The 26,565-nt window shown below is 46.4% G+C and overlaps 2 protein-coding genes across 20 annotated transcripts in view; one reads left to right on the forward strand and one right to left on the reverse strand.

The window, feature by feature from the left end:
* On the forward strand, positions 1-25,299 carry AAAS (aladin WD repeat nucleoporin). 18 transcript variants are annotated; one of them, XM_084836781.1, is made up of 19 exons: positions 1-44; positions 396-510; positions 1,829-1,955; positions 2,503-2,539; positions 3,075-3,202; positions 4,122-4,234; positions 4,828-4,919; positions 5,222-5,268; positions 6,378-6,476; positions 7,500-7,643; positions 8,410-8,530; positions 8,928-9,052; positions 9,364-9,424; positions 10,066-10,156; positions 12,581-12,674; positions 13,677-13,744; positions 17,191-17,272; positions 21,488-21,572; positions 23,276-25,299. In XM_084836781.1, the coding sequence occupies exons 3-19, from the start codon at positions 1,888-1,890 to the stop codon at positions 23,417-23,419; spliced, it is 1,599 nt and encodes a 532-aa protein (XP_084692907.1). In that variant the 5' UTR covers positions 1-44; positions 396-510; positions 1,829-1,887; the 3' UTR covers positions 23,420-25,299. The 18 variants fall into 18 exon arrangements, with proteins under 18 accessions (XP_084692907.1, XP_084692913.1, XP_084692906.1 ...); XM_084836787.1 differs by having other exon boundaries at positions 23,551-23,736; XM_084836780.1 differs by lacking the exon at positions 2,503-2,539 and having other exon boundaries at positions 1-219.
* The window catches only part of LOC146353573 (leucine-rich repeat-containing protein 3-like), a 20,511-nt gene continuing 10,580 nt past the window's right edge, over positions 16,635-26,565 (reverse strand). Inside the window, exon 4 of one of the 2 annotated variants that reach the window (XR_014788098.1) lies at positions 16,635-16,836. The gene's annotated coding sequence lies outside the window, so the exon portion shown is untranslated. Of the gene's footprint in view, positions 16,837-25,603; positions 26,166-26,565 lie in introns of those variants that run through there. The other variant, XR_014788097.1, reaches the window with a different exon arrangement.

Below are 26,565 nucleotides of genomic sequence, written 5' to 3' on the forward strand. Positions count from 1 at the left end.
GCTGCCGCGGAGCTACGTAGGGAGGGCCGCAGTTCCTGCCCAGGGTGAGTGAGGGTGGCCTGGATGAGCGTGGCAGGGCGCGCGGACGGGGTTAAGCGTCCTTTGTCTTCCCCTTTCATGAAGGGTTCTTAATGGGGGCTTCAGTAAATGCATCGCCATGCAGCGTCGGCGTGGTCCCAGCATCTACGGCGCCGTCCCTAAGCACGTGTACTTCCCGAAGTAAGCCCTGCTGAGGGCGCAGCCCTATGCACGTTTAGACAGAAATAAGTCCTACAGCTCCCAGCATTCCCCAGCCAGCTTGGCTGGCTGGGGAATGCTGGGAGCTGTAGGACTTATTTCTGTCTAAACGTGCATAGGGCTGCGCCCTAAATTCAGGATTATTTTTTTTTCTTTAGGGTTATTCCTTAATCCCGTGTTCCTTCAAATGAACTCAAAACAGCTTGCAGCCATCATCGTCGTCACCGTATTAACATTAGCAAACAACAATAAGCGTTAGTAACATAGGCTCAGGTAAGCGTGCGTAATATTGCAGCTTTAAGAACTTAAGAACAGCCTGGCTGGATCAGACCACAGGTTCATTTGGTGGTCCAGCATCGTGTCTCTCAGTTCTGATCACCATACCTAAAAAAGGATATTGTAGAGCTGGGGAAAGGGCAACCAAACAGTCGACTCCCTATGAGGAAAGGTTACAAGGTCTGGAACTGCTTAGCTTAGGAAAAAAGTGAGTAAGGGGAAATATGCTAGAGGTGTACAAAATTATGTATCACGTGGAGAAGATAGATAAGGAGATGTTTTTCTCTCCTGTAATACTAGAGCTCGAGGTCGTCCCATGAAGCCAACTGGTGGGTGATTCAGGACAGATAAAAGGAAGTTTTTCTTCACACAGTGCACAGTTAGCATTTGAAATTAGCTACTACAAGATGTAGTGATGGCCACCACCTTGGATGGCTTTAAAAGGGGATTGGACATGGAGTAAAAGGCTATCAGTGGCATGGCTCTTCTTTAGTTCCCATAACGACCAACCAGATGTTTCCATAGGAAACCCACAACTAAAGTGTTAAGGCAGTAGTTTCCCACTGTTGCCCACTCCCAGCAGCTGGTGTTTAGTGGCATATTACCTCCAAACATGGAGGATCCATTTTGTCATCATGCTACTGATTAACTTAATTTTCTATGGATTTGTTGGCTCTGTCTTTGAAACAAGCTGAGAACACTTACAGCCCAATCCTATGCCTATTTGCTTGTGTGTAAGTCACTCTGAGGTGGATGGGACTTTACTCACAAGTAAGTGTGTGTAGGATTGTAGCATTAATATTCAAAATATGTTACTGATAGTCTTGATTTCTGATTTTCAAAAGGGAGTTCTTGCTGTTGCTGTTGATATTTGGTATACATATACCCCAAGTCAAACTGATTACTAAAAAGTCTGAAAATAGGACATTTTTTTCATCTAATAGTAAAAGCTTGGAGTACTAAGTTTGCATTGTGATAGAGGCCAGCAGTCTAGTGCAAAGCAAGAGCGAGCCAAAGTTGCACATGAGATGCAATTTTGGGGCGTGGGAGTTCTGTTGCCTCTTCAGATAGAGCTTAGCAGGAGTTTAGGCAGAGCTTTGATTTGGTAGAGCTTAGCAGAAACTTCTTTCGCTTGTGCGAGTGGGTGTGTATGCATTTGTAGATATACAGTGACCAAAACTGGCTGGACACAACCCTGTGGTGGTCACTATCGCTACCATAAGCAGTAGTGATAGAGCTTTGCAGGAAGCTTTCATAGTGCGGCTCTGTGAATATAAACTCTCTCCCTCCTCTCTGCTTCTTCCTGGATCACTAGGAGGATGTGTTCCCTAGCGCTCTTCCCACCCCCACCGCCTCCAGGAGACATCACCCTTTATGAATTTAACAATGCCCTGGTTTCTGGCCGCAGTTATGAGAAGCTCCCACTTACTTTCCAAGGACAGGTAAGGAACCGTTTTTGACAACAGGAAGAAGCCAGCTATGGCCCTCCTGCCCTTGCTGCCAGCAGGCAACCTTGAGAGAGTAGGTCTGCCTTGCCTCATCTGATGCCCTCCAGCTGTTTGGACTACAACTCCCAGCATTCCTGACCATTGGCCATGCAGGCTGGGGCTGATGGGAGTTGGGAATCTAAAACATCTGGAGGGCACCAAGTCGGGGAAGGCTGGAGTAGGTATTCCAGCTTGTACTTTGCAATATTTTTATGAGGGGGAGCAGTAAGGCAAGGGAGGAAAGGTGGACTGATCTTTTTTTCTGCTTAGCTGAACAGAAAAAGGCTCATCTGCCTCTGGTGGATCAGCGCTTTATCTCTGTCTTCTTGGCTGGGCTGAATTAAATATTTTCAGTGGGACTGAGAGAGCCAGCTTCAAAGTTCTAGATATTGTCTGGGAGCCACAATTGAGCTGCTCTAAAACAATGTATGAGTTCTGAGTCTGGCTACTGCTGTCCAAAGGCCTCCATAGCTACTCATTAAATATGCTCTTTGTCACCTAGGTATGAAATCCAAAAAGGAGCACTCAGCCAGAGGAAGGTATTCAAAAGAATAAATGTGGAGGATACAAGAGGGTATAGCAAGCAAATATATATGGTGGGGTGCATGTTACTTTAAAATTAATAATAAAGTTCTGATCCAAGAAAACCTGAATTCTGTGATCTGTGTATTTTGCATAACTTATTCTACTCCTGCTAGTCACGTGGAGCGGGCAGGGTCAAGGATCTATGCAGAGAATGAAGCTCCATGCTTTTAATTAGGATTTTTCTTAACCATTTCTAGCTTTTTGGATTTCACAAAGTATATTTTTGTAGCTTGAAGGGAAACCTATTTGGTTATTATTATTTGTTATTGGACAATATTTTCCAGATTCTGAATTCTGCGTTCATGAATTTTGATCTGCACTTGCAGACTGGCAAAATAATATGGCAGACTTCTGTCTATTGTGCTGCTCCAAAAGTGAAGCCTAGATGAGGCCTTTGCTTTGGTTGATTCTCTGTCTCCCAGTTCTTTTTGTTCAAGCAGTTTGGTCAAGGCTTTTCACTCCCTCTTGATTGTCTGGGTGACTGTACAGCTGGAGGACGTGCCTGTCTTGACCATCCGCAAAGACACTCTGAAAGCTCACAGCCGACTGGAACACACTACCAAGCCCGCCTTCATTCATCACTGTGAGTCACTCTGGAAGAGGTGCATCAATGCCTGGTGAGTGTGCGCCAAACACAGATCTGTCCCAAATACATAAGAAAAGAGGCAGGTGTGTGTTCGGGGTAGTCCATTCTTAACAGCAAATGGGGCATGCAGGTGAGGAGTGCAAAACCCTCCCCCTCCTGCTGCTTACCTCCCCACAGCTCCTCTTTCTGGCACTTCTCTCTGAGCCATGTACACTTCCAGTACGGGAGCTTGCCTGAAGGGAAACGCACCTCCGGAGACAAGGGGACAGACTGTGGGGGAGGTAAGCTGTGGTTGGAAGGAAGGTTCTGTACTCTTTGCATGCATGTTCCCTTTATTATTAAAAATACATATACACACAGACACACACACCCCTCTTGCAGTGTGATTGGAGCAGATCTGCATTTAAACACACAGCTCTGCCAACCTCATGTTTAGTTTAGCCCTGTATGTTCCTGTCCAACTTGTATGGAAAGGGACTGGATGGTGGCTGATGCCAATTTTATTTGGAATGTTGTAGCCTTCATAGCTTTGTTACCCAGGTGGGACTTCTCATTTATCAGCATGCAGATGTGTCCTAGCAGAGTCTGTGATGCCGAAATGCACGTCTCTCTTTAATTCAGCCTAATTGGGGAGGGCGTGGGATATTAATCCTGTAATTAACCCTGTAGATATTCTGTGTGTGCCCCAACCCCTTGACTGGCATCAGCTAAGCAGCTTCAGCCCTGGTTTCTCTGAGCCTTTTGCTTTCATGTGCTCAAGCTCCTTTTCATGCTGGTTAAGAGAGCTGCTTAAAAAACACCCTGGAGAATCTGCATCCAGAGCCCAGGCTCTGGGCTTGCATGACAAAAATCAAGTATCTTTGCCCACTACTAGTTTGCATGCTGAAAATAAAATACTTACAGACCTCTGTTTGACTTTCAAGAGATTTCATGCAGTACTCTGTCCCCAGGTGTGACATTGGCGTGGCCGGAGTGCTTGAAGAGCTTGCGAATGCAGAGGAGGAAGGTGACATGGACCAGGGGATGAATGAGCAGTCTTGGACGAACTCTGCGAAGGAGCTAGGTATCTTTCCAAATAGTTATACACCTTGAGCCTTCCTTTTCTTTAATTTTTCACAGGAAAGGTGTTTTCTGTTTATGGGGTAGGGCCTTTCCCCCCCATCCACTTAGAATCATAGGGTTGGAAGGGGCCTATAAGACCATCGAGTCCAACCCCCTGCTCAATGCAGGAAGCCTGATTCCCAGGCAGTCTCCCATCCAAGCACTAACCAAGGCTGACCCTGCTTAGCTTCTGAGATCAGGCACATCCAGCCCTTTGCTCACTTGCTCCTGCAGCCCTCTATTGGCCCCTGTCATGAGACTCCACACTTCTTTGACTCATGATTCAAACTTCCCCCGCTAAGACAGTTCTGAAGGTGAACGTATGTGCCTGTCCTCTTTTCCACTTACCTACAGGGCTGTACAGAATGATAGCTGTGCTCCTGATGCAGACCTGGCTCCTAGTACTTAAACATCCATCTGGCTAGAAATAAGATTGCCACACCGTTGTGTGTGGACAACTTTGTAAAAGGAGCCTAGCACAAAGAACGGGAGGCACTCCTTCCTGAAGATGGTTGGCGGTGTGTTCACCATGCTATCTCCTCTGTTGCCTTTCAGCTCTTCGGTGGGTGAAAGCTGGATCCCGTTGTACGTTAGCGCTCTGTTGTTGGGTTTCCTCTCTCCATGGCTCCTTCTTTCCCCATTTGTCGGTAAGGTTTGCGCAAAGTAGGCCTGAGCAGGGCAAAAAGGCAAGGGTGGTTAGTGGCAAGAGAGTGCAGCAGTCCAGACTGGGAGTTGGCTGAAGTACCAGCTATGGCAGCTGAGCAGTATTTCCATTTTTTAAAAAATGGAGGTAACCTTTTCCTCTTCATTCACATGGGGCAACCCCCAGTTCCTTCAGGGCTGTATTCGGAGCGTGGCTTGCCTTAGTTCCAGTTTTAAAACTTGGTCAGATTATGAGCAGTTGCTGTCGCAGCGCTAATCCTTTCTCCATCTGTCCTTCTCTCCAAAGCTGCAGAGTGAAGACATGATATCAAAATTCTCCCAGGCTGTGGACTGGTAAGTCCTATGTGTTCGTGCTTCATGGCACACATGTAATACTTCGTTCTGTAGGATCTAGGCAGGGGTTGGCAAATTCTGGCAGGCCTCGCTGGTCACCTCAAAATAAGTTGTCGCCAAGGCTAGCAGGGTGTTGTCCCTGACCTGGTTTTACATCTCAAACACAGCATGAGGTCAGGGAAAAAATATTCTCCTCTTTCCAGCTCTAAGCTTGGAGCTGGGGTGCAGGGGCAGAAAACAAGCCCCTGCCCCCTTGCAGCTCAGAGCTTGTGGCTTTGGGGCGCGGAGCACATGGATAGGGCCTGCTCTGCCTCTGCATCCAATGGGCACTTTGCACTCAAGAGTTCCCCTTGGGTACAGAGGCAAACCTCGGCCTCCCTGCTTGAATTTAGGCAGTCAGGCTGCGCGTCCCAGTCACGAACAGCTCTTTCCTGAATAATCTCTGCAAGAATCCTTAATTGCATCCATACAAACACACATTGTTTAATTACAATCCATACAAACACATGTTTATTAATTGCATCCCTACAAACACACACTGGTTTTTTTGCCACCCATGTGCAAAATCACTCTTTTACTCAGAATTATTATTCCCACGCATTTGATGGCATATATGGTCATCGCTGACATTCCTTAAAGCGGTTGTGTTTAAATGGGAAGTTGTTTTAAATTTTGTCCGTTTTAATTCTATTGTAAGTCACCTTGAGTCTTTTGGGTGCGGGGGAGAAAGGCATCTAAGAAAGTTAATACAGTGATGAGAATAATGTTAAATAATAATAGTAATAATATTAAATCCTGGAATAACTACAACCCATTGGTTCTGTATTTTTAATCACCAACGCAAACTGGAATCCTCACTTCACCCACAAGCATGCGTTAAAATATTGGCTGGAGAGGAAACTCCTTCTTAGCAGTGCTTAGCCATCCTGATTATGAATGCAAGGTGGCTGTTGTGTTTTCCAGGGGCAGCCAGTTTGCATTTAGATTTTCTCAAGTGTGCACCCTTGGTCTCACCTATCCCAAATTTGTCTTGCTGCTACGTTTTAGCTCCCACTGTGCGACGCAGCATGCCTAACGCTCCCTTCTCGCCCCCTGTCTTGACTATCCAGGGCAGGCTGCTCCATCCGAGCCTTTGCTTGGCATCCCCACACCAGCAAATTTGCCGTGGCCCTGCTGGATGACTCCATCCGCGTTTACAATGCAAACAGGTAAGGGGCGCAGCCTCCCTGTGCAGACTTAAGCTGAAGCACTTCCGTTAGGCCAGGCTGGGCCCGTCTACTTGCTCGCGGGCAACTTTGAACAATGCATGCTGTCCACCAGCCTTCCTCAACCTGGTGCCTTCTGGGTGTTTTGGGCTTCAACTCCCATCAGCCCCAGCCAGCATGGCCAATGGTCAGAAATGCTGGGAGTTGTAGTCCAAAACAACTGGAGGGCACCAGGTTGGAGAAGGCTGCTATACACATTCTGGAAGCTTTAGCTCTCTAGCTGCACAACCTATCACATCAGTTTGCAAACTGTCATCGGAAAAGGTGAATTGTATAGCAGAGCCCAACCCTGAAATGGGACTGAGTAGGTCAGTGGGGGCAGAAACAACCACGCTTTAAAGTTCTCAAAGGCAGGCATTCTGTAACGGGTGGGCCGACTTCAGTCTTGTTCAGCCTGCCTTTTAGCTAGGCTGCCCTTGGCTCGCCAGTGTGTCTAGAAATTTACAACTCAAGATTGCATGCTTCAGTTCTCATAACAGCTGTGCGTAATTTATCTATGTGACGTCATCCTGAATGTGCGCTTTTGCATAAGAACCAAAGAAGTGTCTTGGTGATGGGATCACGCCATGATCCATCTGAACCCAGCATGCTTTGCAAGGATCCTGGCCACCTCCAGGTGCCAAGTAACCCACCAGAAATAGGTCACAGTCTGCCAGAGGACCACGGGCCAGTTTGAAAGAAGTTGCTTTATTCCCCTTGGTGTTGTTACTTGACACAAACAGGAAGTTACGTAGCTGCCATTGCAGCGCTAACTGTAATGGAGGATGAACCTGGGCCAGGTCCAGTGTAGCGCCATGGCTTGGGCCTGGAGTAAATCCAATGTCAAAGCCCCAGGATATGAAGCTTACGTGGTGACCTTGAGCAAATCGCCAGTTACCAATTCTTGCTCCGATATGGCTTGCCCTCTTGGGAGGGATTCTCACTCTGTTTCCCTATAGCTTCCTGTGCCCTGCTTCTCTTCTCCAGTGCCACAGTCCCAATCCTGAAGCATCGCCTCCAGAGGAATGTGGCATTGCTGGCATGGAAGCCGCTGTGCGCATCCATCCTTGCCGTGGCATGCCAGAGCTGTGTGCTGGTTTGGCACTTGGATCCCACTTCTCTCTCTACCAGGTAACCAGCCAGTTGCCGTAGGCCCGCCTGCAGTTTGCTCAGTGATGGAGGCCCATGTTGGCCAATAAGCACAGTTGATCATTGTCACAACTTGTGCTTTGAGGAAACAATTAGCAGATTTCTGATGCTTGAGACTGAAGAGGGCTATTCTCCCCCCCTCCCCATGACCCCCAATTCTTCCACCCACCATTATTTTTTTTAAAAAGCATCCTTTGGCTCTTGTCTCTTACCAGTTTCTTTTTTCTTCCCACACCCCAACTTTTTCTACCTTAGAGCTGCTTATACTCTGTAGCCCCCCCCCTCCCCCCGGCCATTTGTTATCTGACTAATTTATGCAGACAAATGAGTACACACGAGTACAATACGTATAACACCCAACTTCTGCTACCCATTGAGGAGGGACACTGTGCTGGAACCCCTCCTGACTCTTAGAACTGCTGTTTAGCCCTCTGTGGCTCCTGATTTTCTCCCTAGGCCAGGGCTAGGCAACCTGGTGCCCTCCAGCATGGCCAATGGTCAGGGGTGATGGGAGTTGTAGTCCAAAATATCTGGAGGGCACCAGCTTTCCTCCTCCTGTGCTAGGAGCTGCACGTGTGTATGTGTTGAAAGCTGGCATTCTCCAGGTGGTGAATTCTGCGCTGGACAGCAGATGCCATCTCAGGTGCACAGAATATATCCAGCCCTGTCTTTAGCCTTTATTGTTTCTGTGCTTCCATTTCTCCTGTTCCTGGAGGAATGATACTGTCTTTGTCTCTTGTCCCTGCAGGCCTTCATCTGGCTGCGCCCAGGTGCTTAGCCACCCGGGTCATAGCCCCATCACCAGTCTGGCCTGGGCACCCAGTGGAGGATTGCTCCTGTCTGCCTCACCTGTGGATACTGCCATGCTTGTGAGTGTGATGCACAGTGTACACACAATGTTGGACTAGATGGACCTCTGTCTGATTCAGCATGGCTTTTCTTATGCTCTGATGCAGTGTTTCTGCAGTTAACGGTGTGTGAGGGTGGAGGAATAGCGCAAAAGCTGTGGCAGGCAAAGCTCATAATGACATTCTTATGCAGTGAACTTCATGCAAAAGGATGTGAAAACGCTTCCTGCAGGCATCCTCAAAATGCGTTTATGTCCGAGCTTGTTCCCAGGCAGACAGCTGACATTCTTGCAATAGTCTAAAAGTGATGGATTTGTGCTTCCTCTCTGGTTCTCAGCTGCCTCTTGCAGAAGGTGCTGGAGAGATGCTGTGTTTTCCTCCAGAAATTAATTCCCCTCTTTGACCTTGTTCATGTTAGGTGTGGGATGTATCCACAGAAAACTGTATCCAGTTGCAGTGGTTTGGAGGAGGTGGGGTCACATATCTAGCTTGGTCACCTGATGGCAGCAAAGTACTAGCAGCTACACCTTCAGCAGTCTTCAGGTGAGTAGAGAAGGCCTAAGAGCCAGCAGTCTGGGATCAGCCCCCTCAGCCTTCAGTAGCCCTGGACCATGATGACAGGTTATCTGGAGAAGCCTTAATTGCTGCAGTTCTCCTTCTAGCATTTCTTTAGACTTAATTGCACTGCAAGCAATTTTGCTTTGTTTTATATGTTATGTTTTACTACATTTTTGTATTTTACGGTTATATGTTTTGTTTTGTGAACTCCCAGACAGCTTCAGCTATTGGGCGGTATAGAAACATAATAAAAAAATAAATTGCTTCTTTCTACCGGCTTGTGTATCTCTCTGCAGGGTGTGGGAGGCTCAAATGTGGACTTGCGAGAAGTGGCCCACTATCAAAGGCCCCTGTCGGGTATGTTGGGGAGTATCATGGAGGAAAGCTTTGGAAGTGGGCAGGGAGAATGTGTTGACAAGGGGAAAAACAGCTGGAAATCCAGCCCTCCTTGTATTTCTGTTGCTGCCTTTTAGTTCTTATTTAGGTTGATAGCCCATCCTATTAATAGCTCACACGGTGGGTTACGTTACTTGATCTTGTTTGTCCTTAGGAAGGACCTATGAATTTGATCAGTATTTGCTCTGGAAAGATGCAGTCATTGGGGCTGTGAGACAGTGTGTGGTTTCATGAAGCCTGCCCAATGAGCCTGTGGCTTTGCTGACATTTTTTAAAACATAGGCCTCCCAGGTGTGGGCCCATCTATTACTCACGTGACCACATGCACCCTCTTCAAAGCCCCACTTCCAGCAACCTGACTCATCAAAGCCTCACTTTATCTGTCTTTTCTGCCCCATCATCAGTTCTCATGTATTAATCCCTGATCTCTCCCTCCTTCACTGTGCCCATCCCGGCAAGCTCCCATTTGGAGATCTTGGCATATCTTATCTTGGAAGTCATGGTACATGTCTTTAGCACAGGATTCTAGACGCTTTGTTTTGCCTAAGTGTAAAGTTCGCCTGCCTGTGTGTCTCCTGTGTTCTTCCCCCACTCCTCCCCAGACTGGCTGCTGGAGTCCAGATGGCAGTCGCTTGCTCTTCACAGTCCAGGGTGAATCAGTGATATACTCCTTGTCTTTCTTGGAATACAGTGGTGAGTATATGAGGTGTGAGTATTCTGTGTGGATTCTGGAAATCCAGGCAATGGTTTTGTGCACAGATCTCAGCCTCTTTGCTTTTGTCATTTTTAAATAAAGTAAGATTTAGCCCTTAAGGCTGCAGCAGTACGCCTGAAAGCATGAAGGAAATGTTCAACCATCTCAGAAACGGTGTGTGTCTGTGTGTGTAGTGTGGGTGATGGTACGGTGCTGAACAAGTTGTCTGCTGGTCCATGGATTGGCTTTAGTGTCCTGCATAGCTCCTAATCCATACCTATTATTTACACAGTTTTGATTGTGTTGCATAACATATGCTGCAAGCAGAAGCAGAAGGTATTGCACAAAATCAGCAAATAGATGCAAATCTGCATGGGATGTAGAATTCTGCTTTTTTGAGGGGCGCAGACATTGTATTGGTAAGCACAACCTCATAGCTTTGGATGTTAGTGCTAGGAAACTGGGGATGGGGGGGGGACAGGATGACCCCCCCCCCCAATCCTTCCAGGGAAACGCCAAGAAAGCCGCACCGTACATCTGAAAGATGTTGGAGTTGTAAGCATTTTCTCTCAGTTGTATGGGATTGGAAAGGAACTTCTTGCAAGAAAAGATCGGCCAGCGTGTGTGTTTTCCTTCTGTCTGTCCTACAGGTCGTATATAGCGCAACCCGTTTGCTTAAACTATTTACTGGCAAGATGCTTGCTTCTGTGCTGTGCTAGTGGCATGCTGACCAAGGTCTGGAGGATTTTGCAGGTTAACATGCAGTGCCAACTCCAGAGGGTGGTGAAGTTGGGCGTTTGCTGGGTCCCAAAGACCAAGAAAGGGCCCGCTGTTCCAGCAGTGCTGCCATGATCACTTTGCCTCTGGCCTCCATGGGCGCTGTGTTGCAGTGTAAAAGGATTCTCAGTTTGCATGCCCTGCTGCTTCTGCGCTAAGTGTCAAACCAGAGGTGAAAGGGCAGCCACGCCCAGTGGTGGGGTAAGATCTATTCATTACATATAAGCCCATTAGACCACTACGATCTGCAGAGAAGGCCTTGTTGACTGTGCCACATCCTGCAGAGTCCCACCTGGCAGCAACATGGCAACAGGCCTTCTCAGTGGTGGCCCATTCCCTCTGGAATGACGTCTCCTCTGCGATAAGGCAGGCACTGGCAATCTTGTGCTTTCAACAGTTACCAAAAACTTGTTTACCCTGGCGTTTCCGAGGCATTAATTTGCCTAAAAGTTGCTGCGCTTTTATAATTTATTGTTTTATCATTTGTTTGGGATTTTTAACATGGGAAGCGATATATAAATATTCATAAATAATAAATAAAATAATACATGAAAAGGATCACATAGGGGGTGGGTTGTTTCCCTCCCCTGCAAGCTCCTTTTCATGTAAAGAATAGAACCGACCCCCCCCCCCGCACACGGGCACACACACACACACACACACACACACACACGCACGCTTTATATTTGTTATACCAGGTAAATGTATGGGAAAAATACAGATGGGGTTGTTCACACAACATGCTAACCCACACACAGTGGTTGAGTGTGGGTTGTTGTGGGTTATTTGTTGAACTGTGGGTTAGCATGTTGTCTGAATGCAGCCAGGGTGGCTTGTTAACCATGTGGTGTGGGTTATTTTCTCGAATAAGCCACCTTGAGAACCCATGGTTTTGTTGTTGGGTTGTTCAGGGTGGTTAACAAGCCACACTGTGTGGTTGACAAGCCACCTTGGCTGTGTTCAGATGACACGATAACCCATGGTTCAACAAACAGCCTACAGTTCAAAACAGCCCACACTCAGCCACTGAGTGTGGGTTAGCATATTGTGTGAACAGCCCCATAGTTTCTCTTGTGTTTAGTCCGGCTGTTACTGTGCCTTATCCAAGGGTCTCCATGATCCTAGAGCCAGCACTGCCCACCCAGATTATGAATGGGTCAAGGAGTTGAAATCCTGTCTCAAGCCAGGGGATTGAACTCAGTGACCTTCTGTTCACTTGGGATCTCTGCTATTTGACATTTCTCATGTGCTTATTTACCCTGTTTGTATCTTGTCCTTCATCTAATTAGCCCAGGTCAGCATACGTGGTGTTCGTTTTGTCCTCGCAGTGACCCTGCGAGGTGTTGTGAGGCTGAGGAAGAATGACTCTTGAACAGCTACCCAGTAAACTTTGTAGCTGATCAGAGGTTGGATACAGGCATTTATCTTCTCAGAAAGTTGCTTGCAGCTGTAATGCTCTCCCTACCTAGTGTTTACCACAAAGATAACTCTCTTTAATTTCAGACCTTGGTTTTTGTACCCTGCCACACAGAATTGTTTATCATCCTGTGCTTACTAGCACTTTTCTGTAGTTAAAAACTCCCTTCTGCCATTTTCCTATTGCTTTTTTCCCCTTGTAATGATGCTTCCATCCTCCTGTATTTCAGGCGAACAGCAAGGGCAGGTTGGTGGGTCCAAAACGGCTTCCATTGTGGCAGATCTGTCAGAGACCACCTTTGAGACTTTGTATGGGGAGGAGAGGTAAGAGGAAGGGACTGTAGACAAAGCTATGTGTATACCGTGCTTCTACATGAGCACCATACAAGTACAGAGGGGAATGTTAGGTAGTGCAAGATTCTAGCTCTTAAAGCTGCAAAGGTAGGCATGAAAACATAAGTATGACAGATTGTGGGGAGGGAGGTTCTTCCTGAGCAGCATTTCCAGTGATCAGAAAGGCTTCAAGTTCCATTCCATTTCCTGTTATAAACAAAAGGAGCCCCTCGCAATGCACTCGTTTTCAGAGAGAACGTTTTTTAAAACATGGGATTATTTCTAAGAAGTTCTTTAAGTGCATATTTATTGCTTTGGAATGCTCATATTTTTGCTTATTTTGCCTAATTCTGATCCATGTGGAGGGACAGAAATGTGTATACTGTGGCTCTGAAGCCTTACCCACCTCACTGCTGGAACACTTGCTCAGTCTCCATGCGGCTTGTGATGTTCTGCGAGGCACTGCACATGCACTTTCTAGCCTATCTTTCCCCAACCTGATGCTTTCCAGATCCTTTGGACTACATCTTCCATCATCCCTGACCACTGGCCATGCTGATAGGAGTTGGTTGACAGGAGTTCTAGGCCAAAACATCTGGAGGACACCACTTTGGGGAACTGGCTGTCTAATCCACTTATTTTATCTTATCCCCTGAGGTTCACAGGATGTTGAATTCTGCACCCATAGCAGAATATGCACATCCCTGGCAATAAATAACGGCCTGTTTTAGCTAAAAGTTTTGTTATGTTTATCTGTATCTTTTAAAATGCGTAGTCTTAATAAGCAGCGTTTGAATGCTGTGCATGCAACTATAATTACCAAGGGGGTGATCATTTTCATCCCCATCCTGATCCTGATCCCAACCCTTCTCTTCCCATTATGGTTTCCCTGCCTAGGAAAACTGCATTACTGTGCCCCTGAAGATGGATGTCATCTTGGATATTTCTCTGTGTTGCCTTGGTTGGCTTACTCATTGTCTCCCTGTGTTCCAGGATTGGAGGAGAAGCGCATTCCATGGTTTGGGACCCAAGCGGCGAAAGGCTTGCAGTTGTCATCAGAGGTAAAGTCTTCCATCTTCAGAAATCTGACTAGGCACGGGGAGATGGAAGGAGCTGTGTGTGTTCCACGCAGTGTGCCAATGCGGAATATGGAGTCCAGCTCAAGAGTGCAGCAATTTGAGAACTCCATTTTTTTTTTTTAGGGGGATAATCCTTTATTTGCTTTTTCGAGCAAGGGCATATGTACACAGGTAAAATGTTTTGTCAAGTGGGTGGTATGTTGTTGTTTGCCCTCTTTCCCGATGCCCATGAGCAGCAGCCTGGTCCTTTCCTAGTTGCTCCTTGCATGTGTTTTAAGGTAGAAGGAGCAAAGAATGCACATACACACGTCTCACTAGTCAAGCTTGTTGAATTTATAAGTACAAAAGGAGGCTGCGCCAAACATATCGAAACAAAAAATAGTATGTAATCTAAATAAATAAACAGGTTTCTAGAATAGTAAAATGCCTAGCACATTTGGGTGAAGGCTTCCTTCCGGGGCACAAGGATGCAGTTTTCCCAGTAAGGCAAAACCTTCTAACTAGGAAATACCCTTCCTGCCTAGGAAAACTATTCCTGTGCCCCTGAAGAAGGTCTCACCGAAATGAGTTGGGTATCTTCACCATTTTTATAAGGACATTTTATTATTTTATTAAATTCATGGTTTTTTCGCCACCATTTTGAGATTTCGCCTCTTTTCTGCTTCTACATTTATATCTCACCCTTCTTAAGGAGCGCCGTGAGGTGTACATGGTTCTCCCCCCACCTTTTTTTTTTTTTTTTAATCCTCACAACAACCCTGTGAGGTAGGATGGGGTGCTACACCTTTAAAGGACTATAGAAATAATTTAAAATTAAATAACTGGCCCAAGATCATCCAGCGAGCTTCAAGACTGTGTGGGATATTTGATCCGGGATCTTCCTGTTCCTAGTCCAACACCCTTAACCGCTACACCACTCTGGTTAGTAATAAGTTTCACCACGTTGGAATAATTCCTGATGATATACCGGGAGCTAGAGAGGGATATTGGGAGCCAGAGAGGGGATGCACAAGAGTTCTAGCTATCAAGGGAGCAATCCTGTGGCCACTAGACAGCAGCTAGACAGCCACAGGATATGGTATTTTCCGGGAACTGACCTCCCCCCACTTCTGCGCTTCCTCAGAGGCAGCGTGGAACAGCTCCGCGCTCGCAAGAGGAGCGTGGAGCAGCCGGAAATGGGCGTAGCTGGGGGCGTTCCGGGGTGGGGAGAGCATAGCTGTGTGTACGACACACCCCACGTGTCGTGCAGCAGCCTCCTTCCCTGTCCTGTGCTCCCGCGGCTAGAGAGCTACAATTGGCTGTCTAGCCAAAAAAGCAAGGCAGGAGAAGCGCGGAGGGAACGATCCCCTCTGTGCGTCTCCTGCCCTGCTTTGGATTGGTGGTCACCTCCGAGTTCAGAGGCAGCTACCTAACTAGTTAGGATTGCGCCCTAAGTGGGCTAAAGCTTTGTGATGTGTCCGGTGGGATAAGTGAAGAAATAAGACCAAATGTATACTAACCTGCTTAATTTTAATTTTGTATTCTGGCTGCAACATTCACTTTTGCTTGATGCAGAATTTAAATTCATTTTGGTGCAGAACAGTGATGTTCTAGATAGCAGTGGGGAAAGCGGATGCGCCCCATCTCATCTGATCTCGGAAGCTAAGCAGGGTCAGCCCTGGTTAGTGCTTGGATGGGAGACCGCCTGGGAATCAGGCTTTCTGCATTGAGCAGGGGGTTGGACTAGATGGCCTTGTAGGCCCCTTCCAACCCTATGATTCTATATCTAGCTAGGGTTAAGGGCCAAAGCATCATGGTAAGAATGTTCCATTTGCTTCCTCTTGGCCCACCCCATTCCCATCATTTTAGAGCCTGTCTTGTTGTTCTTCTTGAACCCGTACATGAGTATGCACGCTCAAAAAACATGCATACTTCACCAAATGAGAAGTGCATGCATGTGTATTCTGTGGTGTGTGTCTCTCAAAGCAACACAACAAGCAGTAGTTGGGAAAGGTTCAGGCTACTGTTCATGCGTATTTGAAGAAAGGGCAAGGGTTAAAAAAATCCATTCTCACTCGACCAAGTATGTGCACATTTTGTACTTGCGCACGCGTACCCTGCTCCTAAAAGTGAAATGAGAAACAGCCCTTTGTTTCACCCTGTCCTCTTGAAGAGACGGCAGGCACACCGTGCGTAAGCTTAAGAGCATGAAACGGCTTGCACTTGTGGAGCTTAAAATAACTCTTCTCTAATCTGCATTTTAAAGCATTCTGTGATTCTCTCTAAAGCTGGAGCTTCAGAGAGAGAGCGAGAGGTCCAGATTGCACCTTCATTCAAAATTTCTAAAATGAGATTCCAAATCAGACAGGCCTTCTCTGAATCTTTAGGAGCGATAACTGATGGGCAGTGGCGTTTTGCAGAAAAGGAACCCATTTGGATGCTGAGAGTGAACTAGATTTCAGGTTGCAGTGCATTCACCTTCTACTCCCAGAGTAATACCATCTGACTCTAATGCTATGATCCCCACAAACACTGTGGTTGATTTCTATTTATTCGAACACGGAAGGAATTAAAAGTGCAATCCTATGCATGTCCATTTGGAAGTATGTCCCACTGTGTTCATTGGGGCTTACTCCCAAGTAAGTGTGCATCAGGTTGTGCTGGAAAAGACAATCTAGTCCATACTGAAAGCGTAGGGCAGGACTATTGACCCAGCCTTCCCCCAGCTCAAGCCTTGTCATGCTATAAGCAAAGAGCAAATGTCCTTCCATACTATCTTGTCCTATCCCCAAAGCTCAGGCTAAATAACATTATAAAAATGCCCCCCCCCCAATATATAAATAATCTCCACAAGAATGAGAGCAACAATATCTCATTACATGAGCCATCAGTTGATCTACTAAATCTTTAATCCCAAGATAAAATTGCTTCTTCCATTTCCCCTTAATGGAAACAAATAAGCAAAGACTCTGGTATCCTTGAAAAGCCCAACGATTTGCACATAGACGGCTTCCTCCTGGCTCCATATTCAATGAAAAATGCTGTTCCTTTCTGACTGATGTGCCCTTTGCAAAGAAACAGCTGTGGTTTTCTTTCTAATAAGATAAACATAAAATAGTTGTCTGGTGTCTTTCTGTCTCTGATGCTAAACAAGTTTGAGCCAGGCCATTAGAGGGGTGGGAGATCACCCAGAAGCCCCATGTATTCTGTTGTAAGCTCCTTGCCAGAAGGTCTGCTCGGCATCAGAGGCACAAAGCTATCCAAGGTACTGAAGCCCAGCCCACTGAGCATCCTGCCCGTAGCAGTCTCTGGAGAGCCCACATTTTTAAGCCTATCATCATGGCCTTAAAGCTACAAGCTTACAACACTAGGATCTGCCCGGTATCTGCCCACACTCTGTCTTGGTATGCATCACCCTATTCCCTTACCTTTAGTTTTTCTTTTGGCAGGAAATTGTGATGCTTCCAGCTGCAGGGCCATCATTGCTGTGTTTCGAACCCGCAACAGCCCTGTGTTTGAACTCTTGCCGTGGTTTGTATTGACATGTTTTGGTTGTTTGATCTTACACTGGAAATGGATCCTACAAGCTTCACATCCTTCTAGCCCTTGTGCTGTAGGTGTCATAAGAACATAAGAAGAGCCCTGCTGGATCAGACCAAGGGTCCATCTAGTCCAGCATTGTGTTCACACCGTGGCCAACCAGCTGTCGACCAGGAACCCACAAACAGGGCATGAGTGCAACAGCACCCTCCCGCCCATGTTCCCCAGCAATTGGTGTACATAGGCTCACTGCCTCTGGTACTGGAGGTAGCACATAGCCATCAGGACTAGTACTGCCTCCAGTATCAGAGCCAGTATGCCTGTGTCAGCATGTTAGGCGCATGCATTGGATCAGGTCAGATTATTTGTGCGTTTAGCCAGGGATTGTCTTTTATTGACTGGCAGCAGCTCTCTTCATGGTTTCAGGCAGAGGTTTTTCCGATCACTTGATACCTGACTTCCCTTTTTTGTTTTAACTGGAAATGCCAGGGACTCAACCTGGGACCACCTGCATGCAGACCAGATGCTCTACCAGATGTTGTAGTCCTCCTATAGCTCAGTGATAGGGGCATGCTGTGATTGGATGAGGCGGCTTCATGGTTAAATTCCACCCAGCTACGAAATAAAAAGGAACTTAGAATCATAGAATAGTAGGGTTGGAAGGGGCCTACAAGGCCATCGAGTCCAACCCCCTGCTCAATGCAGGAATCCAAGTCAGAGCATCCCTGACAAATGGCTGTCCAGCCTCGTCTTGAAGGCCTCCAGTGTGGGAGAGCCCACCACCTCCCCAGGTAATTGGTTCCATTGCCGTATTGCTCTGACACTCAGGAAGTTTTTCCTGATGTTCAGTCGGAATCTGGCTTCCTGTAACTTGAGCCCATTATTCCGTGTCCTGCACTCTGGGATGATCAAGAAGAGATCCTGGCCTTCTTCTCTGTGACAACCTTTCAAGTACTTGAAGAGTGCTATCCTATCTCCCCTCAGTCTTCTCTTCTCAAGGCTAAACATGCCCAGTTCTTTCAGTCTCTCTTCATAGGGCTTTGTGTCCAGTCCCCTGATCATCTTTGTTGCCCTCCTTTGAACCCTCTCCAGCTTGTCTGCATCCTTCTTAAAGTGTGGTGCCCAGAACTGGACACAGTACTCCAGATGAGGCCTAACCAGTGCTGAGTAGAGGGGAACTAGTACTTCCCGGGATTTGGAAGCGATGCTTCTATGAATGCAGCCCAAAATAGCATTTGCCTTTTTTGCAAATGCTATTTTGCAAACTTACTCAGGGGCTGTTTCACATATGACAGCTATATTTCACAGAAGTAGCATTAATGATTGGGTGTGAAGAATGCACATCTGTTTTCCTGTACGTACTCATCACGGGAAGCTGCAGTTGGCTGCAGACGTCCGGTGGGTGCATGCAGTGAATTTGCAATGTGCTCATTGCATATGAGGGTGAGCATGTGGGAGGTGAATGCGGCTTTCTTCATGGAAGTGATATCTGCATTGGAGATCTAATATGTGGTCGTTGTACCTTAGCCCATAAGTTGAGGTTTTTGTGAAGACAAGTAAGAATTGCAAAGCACTTCCTACTATGAAAGTGCCATAGACACACCTTTGGGGTAAACTGCATTTAAAAAGAAAAATATCAAAACTCTGTACCGAAGAACCTAAATTCTTCAGATTAAGCAAATTTGGAATTTGTTTGCTCTTTTGCATATTTGGGGGGAGAGGCAATGCAAGGCGCTGAATTTCTAGTCGCTGATAACCGCATTGAGCCCCTCCTTGTTGACTCTGGCTTTTGTGATTTCACCAGGAACTGCCCATATGCTTTTAAGCTCATCCGAAGCCATAAACCCAAAGGAGCATGCCTTTTTAAAATGCACACACTGATATTTTTAAGTTGCTAAATTTTCCATCCAATGCGATATAGCTAAACAGGAGAGCATATGTTTTACCTAGGAAAGGTCTCTGATCTAATCCCTGGTATCTCCAGAGACCTTGAAGATCTACTGTTAGCCAAAAACTAACAGGCTAAAAACTATTTGGTATGAGGCGGCTACATATGCACAAGATTCCACTGTTATACACTGTTTATGATTAAGTTATTCAATACATTATTTTAGGACTGTATCATTTTGTTGATTTCCTTCCTCACTTTCCCTCCTCCAACTAATAATAATGATATATTATTACTATTATTATACATTGTTATTATAAATTATTATTGTTATTAGCAATGGGAAGGAAATTCAGTCCACGTGCTGGTGTAGTTTCCCCGTTTTCTAGGTGTGTGTCCAGGGAATGATGGAGCTTTTGGTTTGGTAGATCCAAAGCTTCCCCCACCCACCCCCAGAATGCCCCCTTTTGCCCTTGCCTGCTGTCCGAGCACCAGTGGCAGCCACAGCTATGGAAAGCGCTTCTGCCACCCAGGGAGGACCTCCACAAGCAGACCTCCCTCTCTGCCAATGGAGGGTGAGGCCACAGTATCCCAGGGCCCCAGGACGCTGTCCTGTGGATCATACCCTAAAGCTTTTTGATTTAAAAGCAGTCCCTGATTGATTGGGCAGCAGATTAAAAAAACATTATTTTTAATATAGAAGCAGTGTGTCATCTTAGAAGAGGAATTCCTCTCCCTCTCCCACCCCAGGGTCTGCCTGCCACTTCTAAAATGGTTCCCGCTACAGCATGGGCATGCATCATTATCTAAAAAAACCCAAAATACTTATTTTCCTCAGAATGTATTTTTGTTTACTCAAGTTAAAACTCATAGCTTAGTGACTGAGATGTCTTTATTCAGGTGACAGCCCTAATTTATTTACTTCAAATATTTATAGCTAGCCTCTTATCTCAAGGTGGTTGCAACATCTAAAGCATATGTGGTGAAAGAATACCAAAATAAAAGCAGTAACCCCCAACCCTTTAGCCAAATTTACAGCTATTTTTGAAAGCCAAGGTGGAAGTACTAATGGGAAGACTGAAGAGGGGATTTTTAACATTCCTGCATTTAAATGGGGTCATCCTTGTCTCCCACCCAAAAACAGAATTGGAGACTTAGGCAAAAAGACCATTTCTTACCATTACGGGATATTGGTGGAGTGGAGTGGGGGGTAGCATATATTAAATAGCTTCTGGTTTTTCTAACCACCCTAGTTCTTAAGGATAATTGTTTAGATATTTATTCTGCCCCATCCCAAGTGGATGACCGATGCAGCTAGATGGATAATCTAAATTTAAGAATAGTATTCTTAAAAGTTTTATACCTTGTTGTTTCTTTTTACTTGCCTTCTAAGCTTGCCCTGTCCCAAAGAGAACTGTAAATGTAGTCATTGGAACACCCATTTATTGTTACCTTAAAACTGATCAAACCTTTTTAAAAGCCTCAGCGTCCTTATGCCAGTTACTAAAATCTTGCTGTGTTATGTGGGGGGGGGGGAAAGATGCTTAGGCTGGGAAGTGGTGCATCTCCAGGGAGAAGGATGTTCCATAAGATCTGAAGGTTAGATCTGGTTGTCTGTGTTACAAGTGTTCCGCTTAACCGTGTGGCGTGCTCTACCCGAGAAGCAATGCTTCCCTTAGAGCGGAGGCTGCGAGAGGTGCAGGATTGGCAGACACAGCCTCTGCGCTGCTTTGGCTGATGACAGTACCCAGAAGCTTCCTCTTACCGCACCCCCCCCCCCCAGCACCTGCCAGATTTCTGATGCCATCACTCCTCCTCCTTTGCACTGGCATTACTGGTATTATGCCATTAGTGTGCATGGTGTTTTACATGAACATGTTTGCTTTCATTTACATAAACGGTTCTAAGTTTTTCAGTGACAACTTGGGAACCTTGAAAAAGCAGGGTCTAAATGCTTGCAATTAATACGCCTAACTTTACTGTGGGGAAGGGAGATGGTGGAAGGCAACAAGGGATAGACGTGACCAAATGCAGTTGCATGTGCTTAGTTTTGTTTGGGTCGGGGATGTAGACCAGAGGGTTAAGCCGAAGACTTTATGCGCTTCCAAGGGAAGCAGGAGGTAGTGCCACTCGGATGTTCTGGGAGGGCATTTCTACCATAGGGGTGAATGGGCAGAGTTGCCTTCACTCACATTTTGGTGTGGCTGGTACAATGGGAGAGACCAACCTATACAGGCCTTCAGCACCATCGCAAAAGCCTGTGAGTGTCCCTTGCAATAATGGCCCCTCTCTGTCTTTTCTCCTCCGCCATTCTTCAGTGGTTTCTTACAGGGTGAAGATGGTGCACAGCCCCAACTGGTTGCTTTCCACCGTTGCTTTAAGAAAGGAGCCCTTCTGACAGTGGTGAGTCTCCAACTGCTAAAGATGTTGAGGGGTGTCTCACAGAAAGGCTTCTTACTGCCTTAGGTGAAAGTCACCCCAGCAGTTGCTATCTTGTCTAAGCAGTGCCTAGAGGGAGTTCAGTGGACAGGGGTTAATAGTACTAGGGATAAGAAGACAGGTGTACCAACAGCCTATATCTTCAATGCATGTTAGTAAGGGGCTTTATTTGGTGGGCTGGACCCATACATTAGGTCGGGGAGAGGGGTGGTTTGAGTCCATGGTAGCCCATCTGGATGACTGTTAGGACTAGCATGGGCTGCTAGCCCTCTGCGTGGCCAGGATCCTGTGGTCAGCGCTAGGGTATCCTGGGTGAAAAAGTCAAGGGATGCATTTTGTTCACAGTTGGGATCTTAAAGTGTAATCCTACATATACTTAGTCAGGAAAAAAATCCTACAACTCCTAGCATGCCCCAGTCACCATATTTAGGGTTGGGGGTTTCCCCAAGACAGACTGGCTGATGGCTGGCGTGCATCGCTTTCCAGCAATGTGTAGCTTGGCTCGTTTGCATGAGACATCTAGAACAATTGCTTGGCAGATACAGTTCTGATTTGGCATCCTGTGGTCTGGATTGCCTGGGTTGATCTGTTTGGAGGGTAGGTGGGTTGGAATCTCAGTCAAGGTTTTGTATTCCATGATTCTGTACAGAATTCAGGAACCCAAGAATCTCAAGTTTGTTATTTACAATCACACTTCTAGCCCTTAAGACACTGTTTCCCAAACCTTTGATAGCTGAGGCACGTATTATTTTCCAGAATTGAAACAGGAGGCACGCGTCACTCTTACAACTGAAAAGGCTTATATTTCATCAGTAAGAGTATAAATTACCCACTCTCAAAGGAGGTCATGCTGTTTTATTGGGAGGAGGTAAGCCCAAAACAGCGACTCATACAGAGATGCAACAAGCCCACTCCTTTGAGGTTAAGTAATTTTGTTGCATCCCTCCATTGGGTGTGACTGACTGAATCAATTGCTTTAAATGCAAGGAGATCCTGGAGTTCCCCCCCTCTCCAAGGAAGCTGATGGGAAGGCAGTCCCAGAGCAGCACTTCACACAGAGCGCTGCAGCTTCCTCCATGGGCGGGTGTTTTGAAGCCTCATTACTTGTTTGTTGCAGCACACTAGGAGTGTTCTTTCATGGCACACCAGCATCTCTGGCACACAGTTTGGGAAGAACTGCGGCAAAGAAACACTTGAGGAATGTCTGGCATTGACAATTCAGGGACCAGGTCAGGAGGGTGGGGTTCCTCGCAACCATCATAACGGGGCTAAACGATGCAAAACAGCAAATATATGCCACATTTTATCATCTTTCCCGATGGCAGAATCCAACTTTTCTTGGCACAAGACTCATTGTGCAGGATATACACAATGGCCCTGCCCTGCAGCAAGAGTTGGGCTAAAGCAGCCTTCCCCAACCTGGTGCTCTTTGGACAACCCCCATCATTCCCAGCTAGTGGGTCCATTGGCCATGCTTGGCTGGGCATGATGGGGGTTGTAGTCCAACACATCTGGAGAGCACCAGGCTGGGAAAAGGCTGGGTTCAAGTTTTCCATCCTTAAACAGCATGATAGAATCAGTTGGCTGATGAATGCTGGAATAGGGCCAGGACAGGGTATGCTAGTGTTGTCCTGTCTGCTCACGCTGCATTTTTGTCTCTTTCTCAGTGCTGGTCAACTGGAAGGATCAGTCACATTCCCTTCTTCTTTGTGACTGCCCAGTTCCCCTCTCTCAGCCCTGGGCAAAGTCCCCTCATGCCCTTGGGCAGCAGGAGCAGTGCCCGGGAACAGCCGCTGTTTTCAGAGCTCTGAAGGCCAGCACACACTTGGCTTGCCCTCCAAACAGCTCCAGCTTCCCTGCTGGTCTGTGTAACCCCAGAACACTGAAAATCTCTGACTTAGTGAGAAGTCTGACATTTGGGAGTGCATCTTCTTTCTGTCAGGTGCACCTTGGGGTGGATTACCTGCCATGCTGCCTACCTGGAGGCTGTCCACAGGTAGTCATCTGGAGCCCGAGGAATTCCTGCCTGCCTGCCTGAGATGGACAACTTTGTGGCTGTATTTGAGGGAGAAAATAAAAACACAAAGGATGAATGTTTTATTTCTGTATGCTGATTCTGTCTGTGCCAGTTAAGGAGGGCATCCTGTAGGTTTGCCTCAGCACCTCCAAACAGAACCAGTTTTGGAGCTTTATGTAATCAAGATTCACACTTGTGTTGAAGGTATTGAAAGTAAATGTTCACTTGCTGCCTGTCCTGGGTCTTTCACAGGTCACTGTACTGCTCTGTTAGTTTCACTCCCCAGGGATAAGAGCCTTGCCACTGTTGGCATCTTTATTTGTGCTGGTGTGAAAGAGGCCCAGAGGCTGAAATGGTGGTGCACGTGCTTTGCATGCGGAAGGTCCCAGGTTCAGTCCCCGGCATCTCCAGGAAGGGCTAGGAAGGGAATCCTGCCTGAAACCTTGGAGAGTCACTGTTGCCAGTCAGTAACAACAGTACTGGGCTAGATGGACCAAGGGTCTGACCCAGTAGAAGGCAGAGGTTCCTCTCTTTCTAAGTTAAGTGCAGGTGTTGATATCCCAGAATACAGCCTGTAGAAGGAAGGGTGATGGAGGAGGAGGAGGAGAAGGGTGATATTTCAGCTCCTTGCCCTTCTCGTAAGCTGAGGGGAGAAAACACCTGTCAGGAGCATTCCAGGGAGGAGAGGCAAGGCTGTGTCCTAGCAATACCTGTTTGTATACCTGTCTTGGGTCCAGAACCTCAGTCTCTCCCTGCCCCATACAGCATTCTGAGTTCTTGACTTTTATGCTGGCTGGGAAAAAAGCAAGTTTCTACCATCTAAAGCTAAGCTCCAAGCCACGTGAAATCTGTACTTGATGAAATCTCATAAGTTGAATGGCAGGCTCAGTGACAGGCTGAGCAATGTAAGGGCATTTATCAGGCATTCCTTTCCCTTCATTTAATTAAAAACATGATATTTGAGGATGTAAGAAGACCACACTTCCATGTCACTCCAGAAAAGTTGTGGTAAGTGGGAAACATATGAGATGAACAAAAGCTCTGCCAGAATATTCTCTTTCGGGCAGTGGAGACTGGACACTGGAGGCGTTCAAGATGAGGCTGGACAGCCATCTGTCAGAGATGCTCTGACTTGGATTCCTGCATTGAGCAGGGGGTTGGACTCAATGGCCTTGTAGGCCCCTTCCAACCCTACTATTCTATGATTCTATGAGACATGGCTCTTGCAGGAAGTACCTTATGTGTGGTGGACCACAGTACTTGATCTCTGTATCATTTGCAGCTGTCAAAACATCTATGCATATGTGTGTACAGATGTCAAAATGTTTGAGGACTTTCTAGTTTAGAGGGGACAATATGTTAGGGTTATAAAATGCTGAATGGTGCGGAGATATATATTTTTCTCCTTTACAGCAGGTACAGTTTCTACTAGTGTTCTGGTGCTAGGAGACAACTACATCTGCTGAACATTTTCCCTTTACTGTCTCATCCTATGCATATGTATTTAAAAGTAGGTGCCACTGTTCTCAGTGGGGGATTACTCCTGGGTAACTGTGTATGTAGGATTGCAACCGTTATCAAGTGCCCTATCCTTTGTTTAAGCTGGCCCTACCTGCTACAGTCCTAACAACAGATTTTGTCCAAAGCCCATTTGATGGCTGTAACACTAATTATAACAAAAAATATTCTCTCTAGGGTAGGCTTGATGCTTACAAAATGAGACATTTTAAGATAAAAAAAGACAGGCAGCAGGCAATCTTTGCCTTGCAGAGGACAGAAGCAAAGTCCTCGTGTTTAAATATTACAAAAGATCCTGCTAAATGACTTGAAAGGCCTGGTCAATTAAAGTAGCTTGAACAGCTGTGCTTGGGAATAAGCAGAAATGATTAAATCTGAGGACCTAAACTGAACAGTCTCTGCCTTTTGTCAAAGATCGCTAAAAGCATATTTGGAAGGAAGTACCAAGTCCTATGTTATTGGTTTTCATACACTTTATTTTATTTTTTGCTTTCGCTCCAAAGCCTCACCAAGGACAGTTAGTTTTTAGTACTAATTCTATAAAAGGGGACACTTAAAATATCCAGTAATAAAAATAAACTGCCCCCCCCCCCGTTGACTCTTGCATTGCTTTCACTCTGGGCCTAGCTTTATTGCATGTGCCTGAGTAAGGATAACCAATTTGTAGCCCTTGTGGTCCCCTTCATGGATCACTGCCTTGTTGTGGCGAAGGGGCTTGCGTAACTCAGTGAAGCCATAAGCTATGCCGTGCAGGGCCACCCAAGACGGACAGGTCATGGCAGAGAGTTCTGACAAAATGTGGTCCACTGGAGAAGGAAATGGCAACCCACTCCAGTATTCTTGCCAAGAAAACCCCATGGAACGTATCACAAGGCTAAAAGAGATGACGCCGGAAGATGAGCCCCTCAGGTCGGAAGGTGTCCAATATGCTACTGGGGAAGAGCAGAGGGTATTTCCAAGTAGCGCTAGAAAGAGTGAAGCGGCTGGGCCAAACCCGAAAGGACACTCAGCTGTGGATGTGTCTGGTGGTGAAAAGAAAATCCGATGCTGTAAAGAACAATATTGTTTAGGAACCTGGAATGTCAGATCAATGAATCAAGGTAAGCTGGAGGTGGTCAAACATGAGATGGCAAGATTGAACATCGACATCTTGGGAATCAGCGAACTAAAATGGACAGGCATGGGCGAATTTAATTCAGGTGACCATCATATCTACTATTGTGGGCAAGAATCCCTTAGAAGAAATGGAGTAGCACTCATAGTCAACAAAAGGGTGGGAAAAGCAGTACTGGGGTACAATCTTAAAAATGATAGAATGATCTCAGTACGAATCCAAGGCAAACCATTCAACATCACAGTAATTCAAGTCTATGCCCCAACCACTGAGGCTGAAGAAGCTGAGGTTGATCGGTTCTATGAAGA

The sequence above is a fragment of the Heloderma suspectum genome, chromosome 2 (assembly GCF_057233095.1).
Source record: "Heloderma suspectum isolate Gila_16-S chromosome 2, 16-S_ref, whole genome shotgun sequence".
Taxonomy (NCBI): Eukaryota; Metazoa; Chordata; class Lepidosauria; order Squamata; family Helodermatidae; genus Heloderma; species Heloderma suspectum.

Bases quoted from the DNA above. Each gene is read 5' to 3' on its own strand.
- AAAS (XM_084836780.1), top strand. From the start codon at position 1,833: ATGTGTTCCCTAGCGCTCTTCCCACCCCCACCGCCTCCAGGAGACATC. The intron at 4,920-5,221 runs GTAAGGTTTGCG...TTCTCTCCAAAG, and splicing joins CCTTCTTTCCCCATTTGTCG to CTGCAGAGTGAAGACATGAT. The intron at 21,573-23,275 runs GTGAGTCTCCAA...TCTCTTTCTCAG, and splicing joins AAGGAGCCCTTCTGACAGTG to TGCTGGTCAACTGGAAGGAT.